This window comes from Tiliqua scincoides, chromosome 4 (assembly GCF_035046505.1).
Source record: "Tiliqua scincoides isolate rTilSci1 chromosome 4, rTilSci1.hap2, whole genome shotgun sequence".
NCBI lineage: Eukaryota > Metazoa > Chordata > Lepidosauria > Squamata > Scincidae > Tiliqua > Tiliqua scincoides.
In genome coordinates this window covers 221,952,717-221,967,209 of record NC_089824.1, presented here as the reverse complement: position 1 = coordinate 221,967,209, position 14,493 = coordinate 221,952,717, and the positions used below count along the sequence as shown (strand labels likewise).

The 14,493-nt window shown below is 50.7% G+C and overlaps 1 protein-coding gene across 2 annotated transcripts in view; it reads right to left on the bottom strand.

Moving 5' to 3' along the window:
• Positions 1 to 3,655: 3,655 nt before the first annotated feature.
• Positions 3,656 to 14,493, bottom strand: part of MYLK2 (myosin light chain kinase 2) — a 31,186-nt gene continuing 20,348 nt past the window's right edge. For both annotated transcript variants that reach the window (XM_066625922.1, XM_066625924.1), the window contains 6 exons: positions 14,350 to 14,491; positions 12,499 to 12,569; positions 10,910 to 11,038; positions 8,434 to 8,586; positions 7,396 to 7,528; positions 3,656 to 5,473 (listed from right to left, as the gene is read on the bottom strand). In XM_066625922.1, coding sequence (XP_066482019.1) covers positions 5,393 to 5,473; positions 7,396 to 7,528; positions 8,434 to 8,586; positions 10,910 to 11,038; positions 12,499 to 12,569; positions 14,350 to 14,491 — 709 coding nt within the window. In that variant the 3' untranslated portion in view covers positions 3,656 to 5,392. The remainder of the gene's footprint in view (positions 5,474 to 7,395; positions 7,529 to 8,433; positions 8,587 to 10,909; positions 11,039 to 12,498; positions 12,570 to 14,349; positions 14,492 to 14,493) is intronic.

Genomic DNA, 14,493 nt, shown 5'->3' with positions numbered 1-14,493 from the left:
ACCCGTGGACATTATATATCTGGACTTTCAGAAAGCGTTTGACACGGTCCCTCACCAAAGGCTACTGAAAAAACTCCACAGTCAGGGAATTAGAGGACAGGTCCTCTCGTGGATTGAGAACTGGTTGGAGGCCAGGAAGCAGAGAGTGGGTGTCAATGGGCAATTTTCACAATGAAGAGAGGTGAAAAGCGGTGTGCCCCAAGGATCTGTCCTGGGACCGGTGCTTTTCAACCTCTTCATAAATGACCTGGAGACAGGGTTGAGCAGTGAAGTGGCTAAGTTTGCAGACGACACCAAACTTTTCCGAGTGGTAAAGACCAGAAGTGATTGTGAGGAGCTCCAGAAGGATCTCTCCAGACTGGCAGAATGGGCAGCAAAATGGCAGATGCGCTTCAATGTCAGTAAGTGTAAAGTCATGCACATTGGGGCAAAAAATCAAAACTTCACATATAGGCTGATGGGTTCTGAGCTGTCTGTGACAGATCAGGAGAGAGATCTTGGGGTGGTGGTGGACAGGTCGATGAAAGTGTCGACCCAATGTGCGGCGGCAGTGAAGGAGGCCAATTCTATGCTTGGGATCATTAGGAAGGGTATTGAGAACAAAACAGCTAGTATTATAATGCCGTTGTACAAATCTATGGTAAGGCCACACCTGGAGTATTGTGTCCAGTTCTGGTCGCCGCATCTCAAAAAAGACATAGTGGAAATGGAAAAGGTGCAAAAGAGAGCGACTAAGCTGATTACGGGGCTGGGGCACCTTCCTTATGAGGAAAGGCTACGGCGTTTGGGCCTCTTCAGCCTAGAAAAGAGACGCTTGAGGGGGGACATGATTGAGACATACAAAATTATGCAGGGGATGGACAGAGTGGATAGGGAGATGCTCTTTACACTCTCACATAATACCAGAACCAGGGGACATCCACTAAAATTGAGTGTTGGGCGGGTTAGGACAGACAAAAGAAAATATTTCTTTACTCAGCGCGTGGTCGGTCTGTGGAACTCCTTGCCACAGGATGTGGTGCTGGCGTCTAGCCTAGACGCCTTTAAAAGGGGATTGGACAAGTTTCTGGAGGAAAAATCCATTATGGGGTACAAGCCATGATGTGTATGCGCAACCTCCTGATTTTAGGAATGGGTTAAGTCAGAATGCCAGATGTAGGGGAGGGCACCAGGATGAGGTCTCTTGTTATCTGGTGTGCTCCCTGGGGCATTTGGTGGGCCGCTGTGAGATACAGGAAGCTGGACTAGATGGGCCTATGGCCTGATCCAGTGGGGCTGTTCTTATGTAAGCTGCAAGGACCAGAAATGAACCACTGGAGCTGGAGAGTCCCCCAAGTAAACAATGAAACTGCAAGGGAAGGGAGATAGTAGAGGATTCTTGGGAAATTAGTCAGAAAATACGCAAATGATCCCTGTGCTCATTGCAATTGCCCACAGGCAAACATTCAAAGACCCAGAAGGACCCCTTACAATGTGTGTGGTAAGGGATCGGGAAAGGTCATTCCCCCTCACAAAACAGCAATCATTAGGAATGATCAATCTGCACACCACATCTGGAAAGTGAGGGGAGGGCTTGCTCAACCTTCACAGGAAGTACGGGTGAGAAGCTCTGCATAAGTATGGGTGGAGGGAAATGGGCTTCTTTGCACTGTGCCAGGAAAGAGATGGGATGCTGTTGCCAGAAGTGGCCATGGAAAAGGTGAAAAATCTTGCCTGCCCACCGAAGCCCCACCTTAGCTGAAGACATCTCTGCCCAGTCCTCCTGTGGGAGACAGCGGCACGCCTTGTTTCCGTGCCCCCCAGCTGAGTCCTGTGGCCGCTTCAGCAATGCAGCTGACACAGGAATGAGGATCTCCTCAGTGCTCCTCTGCAAAAGGGTCAAGACTATGTGCTCGCCAGTGCCTTTGTTGACCCTCCTAGTTCACTGTCATTTTGCTCAAGAGCACATGTGAACATAAGAACAGCCCCACTGGATCAGGCCACAGGCCCATCTAGTCCAGCTTCCTGTATCTCACAGCAGCCCACCAAATGCCCCAGGGAGCAATGTGGGGGGGGGCATACACACAACCACAGCTGCTGTGGGGGGGGGGTCCTTTAATGCCTTGCCCTTGCCGTGGATCCAGTCTGGATTTGGTGCACACAGGCTCACGCATTGCTATTGACCAGAGGAAAACCAGTTTCCACTGGGGCCAAGTGCAGAGCTTTCCAGGGTCCTTTCAGAGCGTGTGTAGGAAAAAATAAGATGCAGTAATGCTACAAATTTGGCCCCCATGCAGGTCGAGCCCTGAAACCTGAACAGGCTATGCCGAGTGGGGTTTGAGGGCACATGCTTGCTTTTCAACCATGTGGCCTGATAGCCAGCTCCCCCACCCAGCTCCCACCAGCCCAGAGCCAGCCCTGGCCATAGTCAGCAGTGCGTAGGGCCAGCAGTAAGCCTGTCTGCTCCTCAGCATCACCAGGTGGGCTGAGAATTGCAGCCCCTCACCCAGGTCTGCTGCACTGGTGGTGCTTTGGCCAGGCTGAGCTTGGGGCAACATTGCTCCGCCTGCTGACAAGCTGCCCTGCTGGTGACGGACGCAGATGCCTGGGACTGGACTGGTAGGGCAGCACATCTATGTGTTGTACGTGACCAAGCACAGAACCATACTAGACATGCAGGAGGCCCTTGGAGGATGGAAGACACCTGGGCTGGCACTTCACCTGTACATTTATTTACATTCAGTCCGGCACAGAAGCCCTCTCTCTGGAGGGGATACACCTGCACACTGGGAGGTCTGTGGCAGCTTCTAAGGGCCTGGGAATCCTTGCCCCACCAGGCGTGGCAGACCAAGTTTGAATCCAACTGCTTGTTCTTCTCAGGTGGGTGGGTGGGTGGGTGTGCCCGTTGCTTGAGACACAAAGTGAGAAACCAAGCAGAAGACCTGGGCTTTAAAATCCCAAAAGCACTGACAATTCATTGGAGAGGGGGTGCTGCTGCTGCTGCTCTGTGCTCTAGTGCAGAATATGGACAACCTCATTCCTCTGCTGTAGGGAAAAGGCCCCCCCATGTCCCCCCCCGCTCCCCTCCAGTCCTGGTATGAAGCTTAATTGGCAGACTACTACCCAAACACACCCTACATACTACACATTCTTTGGGATTCTTGGGGGATCATCAAAGAAGGGTGGGTAAGGAGTCTCTCGTCCTCCTTTGCTTTCTCATGGGCAGGGCAACCTGGACTGGAAGACCTGGAGCAAAATTGCTTTACAGCCGTCCACCTGGCCAGTCACCACTTCCGAGGCAGAAAACCAGACCAGTGAGAAATTGGGGGCTAGCACTGAAGCCGCAGTTCTGCACCTCCTCTCCCTCTCTCCATTGCTAGCCTGCAGGGAGGACAACACGTGAGATGATGTGATGGGAGTGTATCGCATGATAGGTCTGGTGCCTCCACATGTTGCCAGGGGAGAGAAAAGGAAGACACTGCTGGAGTGCCAATCAGACCTCCCTAGTAGCATCTAGTTTCACTCTTGGTTGCCCATCACATCAGCAAAATGGGTTCAATCAAACTGCCTTGCGTGGATGTGGGAAAGACACATGTCCAAAGTCATTTATGCACTGAGTACTTCAGAAATCATGGCTAAGAACCAACTGCATTAAAAAAAACAAAACTGCCCCCCCTCCCAAAATGGAGCCTAGTAGTTCTGCCTGTGATGAGATGCTGGGCTATTCAGGATCACTCCCCGACTGGGGGCTGGGCGGAGGGTCAAGCACAGGCGACTCTTCTACGCAAGAGGTGCGGCTTTGCCTCCAGCCCCACGGCTGGTTTCTTGGGCTCTCTTCCCTACAAGGGACTGACCCGGGGTGAGGCGAGCACTCCCATGCGCACACAGCAGTTCCTGTCTGTTGGTGGCCAGCTCTGAAGCAGCCCTTTCAGACGGGTGAGCACAGATGGTCTCCATTAAGCCAGAGCACTGCACTCTGTGCTCCATGTGAGCATTGCCTCCCTCTCCTTCCCTTTCCAGACCCTCTCTTCGGCAGCTCAGAAGGGCAAAGAGGTTAGCACAAAGACATTTGCACAATGCAGTCTTCTCTCTGGGCTGGCTCCCCATCTGCGGATGCTTCTGGAACACGGAGTCTTTGCATCCTGTGCACCCAGCCTGCCTGCCTGCCCAGGGATCACAGGAACTCCAGCTTGCAGCGCTTTGCTGATGCCGGAAGAGGCTGTTTCCTGCTCTGCTTCCCACAGCAGGTCAATTCCGCCTGGATGCAGGCAGAAGCCCCATGGCGGATCTCTTAATTGTGCCTACAGCTGCTTGTGGGCATGATTCCTTACACCAGGGGAGTGACACAGAGCTCTAAGCAGAGCCTGGGGGCACAGGGCCTGGGAGCAAATGGAGAAAGCTGGGGTTGGGCAGGAGCCTGGATACTGAGGCACAAGCCCAGAAAAAAGAGGTTGGGGGGGGGGTCATGGGAGGACATAGCATGTGGGGGGTGCCTGCTGAGTTCCAGAGCTCCACATTGACCAGAGGGCTGACACTCACCAAGCTCAACCAGTTCAACAAGGCCCATTTCAAATCAACGTTTAAGCAGAGAAGCAGCTTCACAGGGGAACAGAAGCGACGCTTTCTCAGTTGAATGCAGACGGCACTGTTTGTACTGCAAAGTCTGGCAACTCTTTTCTCAGGAGGGGGAAGCCAAACTCCCCGCAGGTGGCCTGGCAGTTGGGATCGCTGGAGGCAGAAGCCAGTCAGTGGTGAGAGCAGAGGACAGACCCAGTTGGTGCAGAAGTGATCAGGCAGGACCATCACTGTGGGAAAGGCAGTGCAGCAGTCACAGGGATGCTGCAGACCAGTGACCGCTTGCGCTCTGGGACCCACGGCCAAGTCAAGGCGCAAGGAGGACAGATCCAGGCGTCAGTGGCAGGGCAGGAAACCCCTTCCAAGCAGCAAACATTCCAACATGTGCAGGATGAGGTATACGACGGCCATGTGGGAGCAGCGTGGCATCTGTGAGCACAGGCTGGGAGGAGGCACAGAGCCCAGGGGAGGGGGCAGAATCCCCCCCCAAGCAGCTCAAATGGGAAGGCTCAAGTCAGCAGGTGCAGGGGAGAGACCTCCTAGTGGGAATGGCACAGGGACACGGGACCTGCTTCCAGAGAAGGAACAAGAGTCCCAGGCATGGATGGAGTCTGTCTGGGAAAGCCCCAAGCCCACACCCACCAGCTCTGCTCCAGCCCCCACTTCTCAGCAGAAAACATCTCGTCATTCAGGGTGGGCCCCGTTCCTCTTGCCTAGGCAGTCCCCAGCACACGGGGCATGGCACATATCACACAGTTCAAGCTTCCCACAGGAGGTTTTTTTTCTCTTCTGTTGCTCCCACGTCGCTCAATTTCCACCCAGTTCCGGCCCCCCACACTCAGACCCCCAGAGCAGTCAGGGACCCCGAGCTGGTGATCTTCTTGAACCTGTTAGCAGCACAAACGCCAATGAAGTTTTTCTGTTCCATTTGAAAAGAAGAGGAATTAAAAAAAGAGAATTATTGTAAGGCTAGAAAATTCACATGTGTAAAACCTACACCAACATTTTGCAGCAAGAAAAGTAGGATTCTGCAACATGAACCGATTGCACAATCAAAGTCTGTATTTTGTACTGCTCTACAGAATTTGTTTCTGGGGAAGAAGCTATGCAGAAATTATGTTGACCCCGGAAGGCTTCATCAGCCCCTGAAATTTCATCTGACATCAGTGGAACAGATTAAAGAGCCAAGATTCTCCACTTGTATCACAAATTCCAGATTGTGTACTGTTAAAAGTGCTGTTGATGGTGTGGGGAATATACTGCTGCAGTCACTTTGATATCTCCACTGCATGTCCCACAGGCTTCCTGTACACTAAATTTACAGAAATATTTGCAAAATTTCTCCAGTATGCCTGGCCTAAAACCAAGGCTCCGTATATTCCCCACACCATCAACAGCACTTTAACAGTACACAATCTGGAATTTGTGATACAAAGTTACTGCAGCAGTAGACAGGAAAGGGGTCAAGAAGATATAAAAACTGCCCTTATGGCATTAAGTCCAAATGCACCATTCCTCTTCAAGGACAAATGTTGACAGAACATAAGAACATAAGAAGAACCCTGCTGGATCAGGCCAAGGGCCATTCTAGTCCAGCTTCCTGTATCTCACAGTGGCCCACTAAATGCCCCAGGGGCACACCAGACAACAGACACAACCTTTGTCCCGGCGCCCTCCCCTGCATCTGGCAATCAGAGGCAGCCTGCCTCTAAAACCAAGAGCCTGCACATACCTACTATGACTTGTAACCCGTAATGAACTTTTCCTCCAGAAATTTGTCCAATCCCTTCTCAAAGGCATCCAGGCAAGACGCCATCACTACATCCTGTGGCAAGGAGTTCCACAAACTAATTACAGTACAGTTTTGCCAACTTTGCAACAGAAAATGGCTGTCCTTGGGACTGCCTGTGTGTCTTGCAAGTGGCCCTTCTTCCTCCCCTTCAGAGCCATTCCGGGCAGTGGGAGCAAAACAGAGATGGAACGCCTCTGTTTTGCTCCCAACACCCAGATTGGCTTCAAAGGGGGGGGGGCACTTGCATGGTATGTTCAGGCACCTGCAAAACTTAGTGCTTTGCACCCCATCTAGCTACACCACTGCCTGGATGGTGTTCAAGAGGCCATCAATAAATCCCACTGTCCAATAACACAAGCACTTTGAGTTCTATTTTTTTTAAAACTCTTCTTTCTACAAATAAGGCAACAAACGAATGGATACGGTGCACTTTTTTTTTTAAAAAAAAGCATTTTAAAGGCAGCAGCAAACCTGACGGAAACACAGTGAGAAGGGCAAGAGTGAGAGCTGTGTTTGTTTTTCTCCACTACAGGCTGGTCTGCATGTAGACATGTGTGTTCAAGAGCCAGGGGGAAAAGCCAGGAACCCACTGATAGCTCTCCATTCATGTCATGTCTGTCTTTGACCTAAGGATGGATTTGCATCTCCTGCTGCTGCTAATATTTTTTAGCAGGATGTAGAAGGAGCTGCAAGGTACAATGGGGGGAATAGATATTCAAGCTGTCCAGTCCCCATCCCCCCACAGCTCAAAAGGAAGAATTATTGCCCCCCTCCCACACACACACACACACACACACACACACACACTCTTTCTTATACGGTTCCGAATACAGATGGCCACAAGCAAAGAGGGAGTAAATCCCAGAGAGCTCCCTGAAGAGCAAATCAGGGCATCCACTATATTTGGAAGTCATTCACTTCCATGTGGCTTGGCTCCCTTGTGTGACGTGACTGACACAAGTGAGCCAAACCATGTTGAAGGCAACGGCTTCTGAAGATGGGGATGTCCCTTTGGTCAACCCTCAGAACCAGCTGTCCCCTGCAGTTACCTTCCAGCGCCTCCGCATCACATATTTCCGGAGCAGGACCTGGGATTTCAGGCGCCGGTTCACGCTTTTGGCCTTGGCCGCCAGGTTGTTGAGCCAGGGGTGCTGTAGGCACTGGGCTGCATTCATGCGGCGGCTGTGGAGTCAATGGACAGGCGGGAGAGAAGTCAGCGCCTGTGGGACTCTTTCACAGGACCCCAGGGCCCATATTCCCCAGTCTCAATACCCCCCACCCCCAGTTTCCTCCATGAGCCTCCTGCATTAAGTCCCTGCAACTTGAGCACCTGAAGCAGCTAAAAGGCTGAGCAGTGAATGGCACAATACCTGACCTGAATCTCACATATGCCGGGAGGTCTCTAGGTGACCAGACAGATGAGCAACTGCACTGCCTCAGTTTCTGCCTCTCATCTGCAATATGGCAATAATAATCACACTGACCCAGCTAAAATGCTCCACCTCCAGATGTCGGTGGCAAAATAAGGAGGGAAAAGTATGGTGTTCCCTACCCCCCCTGCCCAAATAAAGTTCCTTCTGTGAATTGCTTCCTAGTCTCATTGAGAATGAACGGGTTCATTCCTCAGTAGCTTTTCCACAAGCAACGGCCATGATCCAGCCAAGGTTATGAAGAGGTGCAGCTATCTCACACTGCAGCCAAGGTCTGTCTAGATCTGCTCTGTCCACACGGACTGGCAGCAGCTCTCCAGAGATTCAGGCAGAGCTCTGTTTGTCCCCCCCCCCCCCCAGTGCTACTTGGGGAGGCTGAAGACAGGCCTGGGACCTTCTGATGGCAAAGCAGGGTCAGCCCTGTCCTCTCTCCCCAGCCACATCTAGATTCAGGACTTTGAGGTCCCATTGATTTCAGCAGGACAGCAATTCAACCAGATTCACTTCTCTTCCTAATTAATTTGCGTTCTTTCTTTCTTCAGGCCTCTTTGCACCAGAAGACTAAAAAAGGATGGGGGTGTGCCCATGTGCTCTCTGGGGTACCTGAAGCCGAATCCCTTCCTACAGAGCTTCCTGGTTCCTCAGCTAGGCCCAGACCTTTTGTTCTTGATGATCAGGTTGGAGACGAAGTCCTTGGCTTCATCGGAGATGCCTTCAAAGGCCTCCTCATCAAAATACCAGTTGGATGCCAGGACGTTGTTCAGGGTCTCCGTGTCGTTGTCCCCCATGAAAGGGGAGAGTCCGCTCAGCCTGAGAGGGTCACAGGTGGAGACAGGGTGAAAAGAAGTTCAGGCATTGCGGAGAACACTCCAGAGACCAGGTCCTTCCTTTGGCAAGATCAAGCCCTGCCCAGGCCAGCCGTCCAGCTGCCCCAGAAACCCAAGCTGGGAACGCAAGACTCTCTGGGCTCAGAGATGAGCGCCTGAGGCTGCAACTCCCCAGCTTCCCCAGTGGAGCTCCCCAATTAGGCACAGGCCTGAATACTTGCATCAGTGGAGGCCCCATCTCACCATGAAAGAGGAAATGCAATTCTATATGGCTTGGGGCCAGGGTATTTGAGAGGCCATCTTCTTCCATACAATCCACCTCTTTGGCTCATCAGAGAGGGCCCTTTTGTGGGTACCGCGACCGGTGGAGGTGAGAAGGTTGGTGGTAAGAAGCAGGGCCTTCTCTGAGTGGCACCAGTTCTATGGCATCCCCTCCCTCTTAGCTTATGAACCACTCCTTTGAGGCTTTCCAGAGGGGCCTAAAGACATTTCTTTTTACACTCACCTTCCAAGCAAAGAGGTTTTTTTTAAAATGGGGGTTTTATGCTGTTTAGTTTTATGAGATGCCTTTTTATTGTTTTACTGTTTGCTGCTTTTTTTTTAATCTTACTCCAGGCTTTCAATGAGTGTTTTAGGTTGTTTACTGTTTTTCAGACCTTTTCTATAATTATATATTACATAATTATATAATTTATAATTATTTATAATTATAATTTTATAATTTTATAAATTTTTTAATAAATTTTAATTTACTATATATAAATTTATAAATTTATAATTATTATTTATAAATATTATTATATTATAATTTATATTTATAATTATATAAATTATAACTATATAATTATAATTTATATAATTATAAATTATAAATTTATATAATTATAAAATTATATAATTATACAAAAGGTCTGAAAAACAGTAAACAACCTAAAACACTCATTAAATATATTTTATATAATTAATACATAATTTTATATAATTAAGAATATATAAATATACTTATATAATTATATATTGTATAATTATAATATATATAATTCTCTCCCTGCTCAGCAGGGAGAGAAAGTAGGGTAGAAATAAATAAATAAATGCTTCAGCAGTCTACTGAATACCTACTGGAGCTCACAAGCAAAGCATGAGAGTGAAAGCTGACCCTGGCCTGTGGCCTTCAGGGATATACTGCTCTTCAACATGGAGGCTCCACCCTTGGTTATCAGGACCAACCCCTGCTGGCAGAGCTGTCTTCTATGGATGGCTGCCCATTTCGAAAAAGTCACTGAAGCCAGTGACCAGCACTGCGTCCACCTCCTCTTCAGTGACAGGACCCACACAGACAGGGCAGGGAGTCCCAGCGCCTCTTGCAGAGTTGCAGTTGATAAGGATGGGTTTGCTAGATGAGACTAGGATCCCCTCTGGTCCAGCAGCTTCTTACCAACAGCCACCAACCAGAGGACTTTTGGGAAGTGCACCAGCCAAGCAGGGAAGGGTTGGCCTCCCTGATTTGTCCCCAGTTTCTGGCTGACAGAGCGTGCTGCCCAGTAGTATAGCTACGGAGGGGGCGGCGTGGTAAGTAGTGCAGGTTGCTGCAACATGCCATGTAAGTGGCCCCTCCCACTTGCCGTTGGAGCCATCCAGCAATGGCAACTATGCTGCCCCCCCATAGCTACACTACTGGTGCTGCCCCCAATGTGGGAGTTCCATTCTTAGGCATTTTTATGGTCATTAACTATCAGCTACACATTTGTCTTAATCTTTTTCTCAAAGCTGTCTATGCTGGAGTGCTTGGCATGGGGAGGGGGTCATTTCTTGGATGGCGTAATGCAAGCAAAAGAACATAAGAATATAAGAAGAGCCGTGCTGGATCAGGCCCAGGGCCCATCTAGTCCAGCTTCCTGTATCTCACAGTGGCCCACCAAATGCCAGAGGGAGCACACAAGGCAACAGACAAAACCTGCTTTGAGGTCTTGCTTTGAGTCAAGGATGTGCTTCTGATCACTCTGGTTTCTAAAGGTCAATGGGGAACAACTGCCCCCCCAGCAGCCCACATACCCTCCTGTACCCAGAAACCCTGAAATGCCCCATAGATGCCTTGCGGTTGCCCACTTACCATGGTGCCTTTGGTAAAATCCCCTAGTGGTCCCCAGTGATACCCTGACATGAAAGTGAAATCACTGTATGTGCTTCCTTGTTCCCTGTGTTATCCCCTTCATGTCATTTTCTGCACTGCATGCCATTCGGGGCAGAGAGGTGTCACTTCTGAAGCGCCTTGCACATGGATGATGCTAAATTGGTGAACAACTCACAGCATGTATGTGATGACCCCCATGCTCCACATGTCTGTGGTATAGGACACCTGCTCGTAACTGACCACCTCAGGCGACAGGAACTCTGGAGTGCCAAAATTCACTTTCAGCTTCTCTGCAGGATTGAATCTGGGAGGGCGAGAAAAAGCAAATGTCAGCTCTGGCAGGTCTGGGCTGCGAAAATCCCTTCACTGGGCAGCTGGACAACAGGCTGGACTCCTCTTGATGAGACCTTCCTCTGCCTCCCACTCATTCCATTCCAAATGTAAGACTGGGGCTCCAGGACGTGTGATTGACAGCAATGCTTAGAGGCAGGTGGGCCTTTGCCTCCTGCCACCACCATGGGGAATGCTGGGGGGGGGGATTCTTAGTGGAAGGCTAAAAGGGGCACAATAGGGCAGCAGTAGTGGTGAGCACAGGAACATGGATCCCAGAGGGTTTTTTTTAGAGATTCCAAGATGATGTGACGGAATGGCGACCACCTGGGTGTGCACCTGTATCTTACATCCAACTCTGGCAATCAGGTTCTGCAGATTTGGGCAGCATTTCAACAATGTGCAATGCTAGTTTGACCAGAGGTTTGACTACAGACTCAAGAACTCCATGCGCAGACTACGGGGAGCAAAGCCTCTCTCAGGTCACCTGCAGGTCCCTTAAATTGCTGGGGTTGGGTGAGGTGAAAAGCAAGGGAAAATCAGCACACTCAGAACACTCCTGTAACTCGTGGCATTCCTGGCCACTGTGCTGCCCAGGGTACACCTCCAGGAGTGCCGGCCCCCATGTCTGCTGCCTCCCCCCCTGGCATTCTGAGGGCTGGGGAGGCCGTTTGTGGCCTCCACAGCCCTCAGAAGGCCTTCTAAGACCTTTTGGGGGCTGAAAATGGTCACTTCTGGTTTTCCTCTGGTTTTGTATCTGCCCCCCCCCCCAAATGCCAAAGGAAAAAGAGGTGCCTGAGGGGGGACATCATTGAGACATACAAAATTATGCAGGGGATGGACAGAGTGGATAGGGAGATGCTCTTTACACTCTCACATAACACCAGAACCAGGGGACATCTGCTAAAATTGAGCGTTGGGAGGATTAGGACAGACAAAAGATTTCTTTACTCAGCGTGTGGTTGGTCTGTGGAACTCCTTGCCACAGCATGTGGTGACGGCATCTGGTCTGGATGCCTTTAAAAGAGGATTGGACACATTTCTGGAGGAAAAATCCATCACCAGTTACAAGCCATGATGTGTTTGTGCAACCTCCTGATTTTAGAAATGGGCTACGTCAGATGCAAGGGAGGGCACCAGGATGAGGTCTCTTGTTATCTGGTGTGCTCCCTGGGGCATTTAGTGCACCACTGTGAGATACAGGAAGCTGGACTAGATGGGCCTATGGCCTGATACAGCGGGGCTGTTCTTATGTTCTTAATGCCACAATATGAGCATCTGGCAGCAAACAAAGCATGACCCAGTAACATGTTGCTTTGCCCTGATCTGTGCCCCCCTCTTGCAACACTGTACCACTTTTTCTTAGCACGGGGGAGAACAATAATTATGCCCATAAGCAGCACAGGAAGGCGGGCGGAATGGGGGAGCCATTACCTTCGGGCAAGTCCAAAATCAATGATCTTCACCATGTGACCTGTGGCAGTAACACACAGGATGTTCTCTGGCTGAAGACAAAAGAAAATGTTTCCTTGGTGAGTGTCTAAGCAGGGAGCCTGGACAGGGGTAGGAGGGGTGACGGGACAGGGAAGCTCCACCTGTCTCAACAGGGGAGTTGGCTGGAGGATCTCCGGGCTGATTCACACAAGCAGCTACACCACTTGCTGCCTCCTGATGGCCTGCCACTAACAGTCCAATCCTATTCAAGACTGAGCTGTGCCATGCAGCCTGTTGCAAGAGTGGGAGACCCTTCTGCTGTTGCAAAACGGCTGCCACCACTTGCAGCAGTCCAATCCATGGCCACCAGAGCAGGCAGGACTGTGGAAGGGCCAGGGAGGGAGCAGAACAGGGTGGGGAGGGGGAAGGAAAAGGAGCAGAGAGGCTGTTGGAGGGGGTGGATCCAGTGGGGATGGTGCAAGCTGCATCCTATCCTCACTTGTTTGCACCATTCCCACCTCTTTCCTCTCCTTGGACTTGTGCCACCTATAGGGCTGGCACAGGTCTGAGGAGACCCATTGTGGAGCGGGAGGATTACAGAGGGGTAATCCTTTCCCGCCGCCCAAAGTCTCCTGATCTTCCCACCCCACCCCGCTGGATAAAGCACACTCCTTTTCAACATGGCTGCACCCACAGGGGAAGGAATAGGACTGGGCTCTAAATGTCTGAATGGCCACAAGGCTGCACTGGGTTCCTTGTTCCCAACTCCTGATTTGGCATGGAGTCACCCAAGCAGCCTGAGTAAGGAAATGACACTTATAAGCTCCTACACCCCAAAATCAACTTTGGGCTGCTCCACCAGACAGTGGCATAGCTAGAGGGAGTGCAGAACACTAAGTTTTGCAGGGAGTCTCACCACAGTGTGCAAGTGACCTCTCCCCCTCCCCAGAGCCATTCTGGGCCGCTAGAGAAAAACAGAGGCAAACACCCGCGTTTTGCTCTTGTGGCGCAGAATGGCTCCAAAGCGGAGAGGGAGGGGCCACTTGCATGTGATTGTGAGACTTCCTGCAAAACTTAGTGCTTTGCACCCCCTCTGGCTACACCATTGCCATCAGATCACATACCTCCATAACCGGAAAGAGCCTTGCAGCAAAGACTCACCAGTTTATTCTTGTGCAGCCTTTTTTGGGGTCGATGCTTGCACAGGATGAACTGGCCTGTGGTCCATAAGACCTTCTGTGGAAACTGGTGAGCCCATCTTTAAGATGCCACCAAGATTCTGTTGATTTTGCTGCTAACAGTGCACTCTGAGAAGTTTACTCAGAAGTAAAACCAACTATGTTCAGTGGGGCTTACTCTCAGGTAAGTGCATATGAGGAGATGAGACAAAACCCTGGAGGGGTTTATCAACAGCTATTAGCCATGAAAACTAACCAGAACCTCCATGTTTGGGGACAGTACAAAACTGGGTGCCAGATGATGGGGGCGAACCGGGGAGGGTTTCTGCCTTTGCGCCCTTGTTGTGGGCACCTTGTTGGCCACTGTTCCCAAAGACAGGCAGCTGAACAAGATGGACCTCTGATCCGACCCAGCAGGGCTTTTCAGACGTTCTTACTAATTTTGTGGATGAGCATGAATGTGCGGACAGCTGTTGGGAGACGGAAAGGTTGTGGAGGTCCTTGGGGGTGCTGATCCACACTGCTTCCGTGTGGAACTTCTGCTCAAGGGCAGAACCTTCCCTGGCGGCTGGTGAGGCTCCAGGGAACCAGCATCTTCTCGACCTCAAGACTTCCCACTGCTTTGCCCCTGGGCTGCAGACCCCATCTTGCCTCCCCAGGGGCAGCTGTGTACCTTGAGGTCCAGGTGCAGCACCCGCATCTGGTGCATGAAGAGGATTCCGTCACAGATCTGCCGCACGAAGACCATGCAGTCTACCTCAGTCAGGTTGTATTCCTCGTCGATGATCCGCTCAAAGAGCTCGCCACCTTCCACACT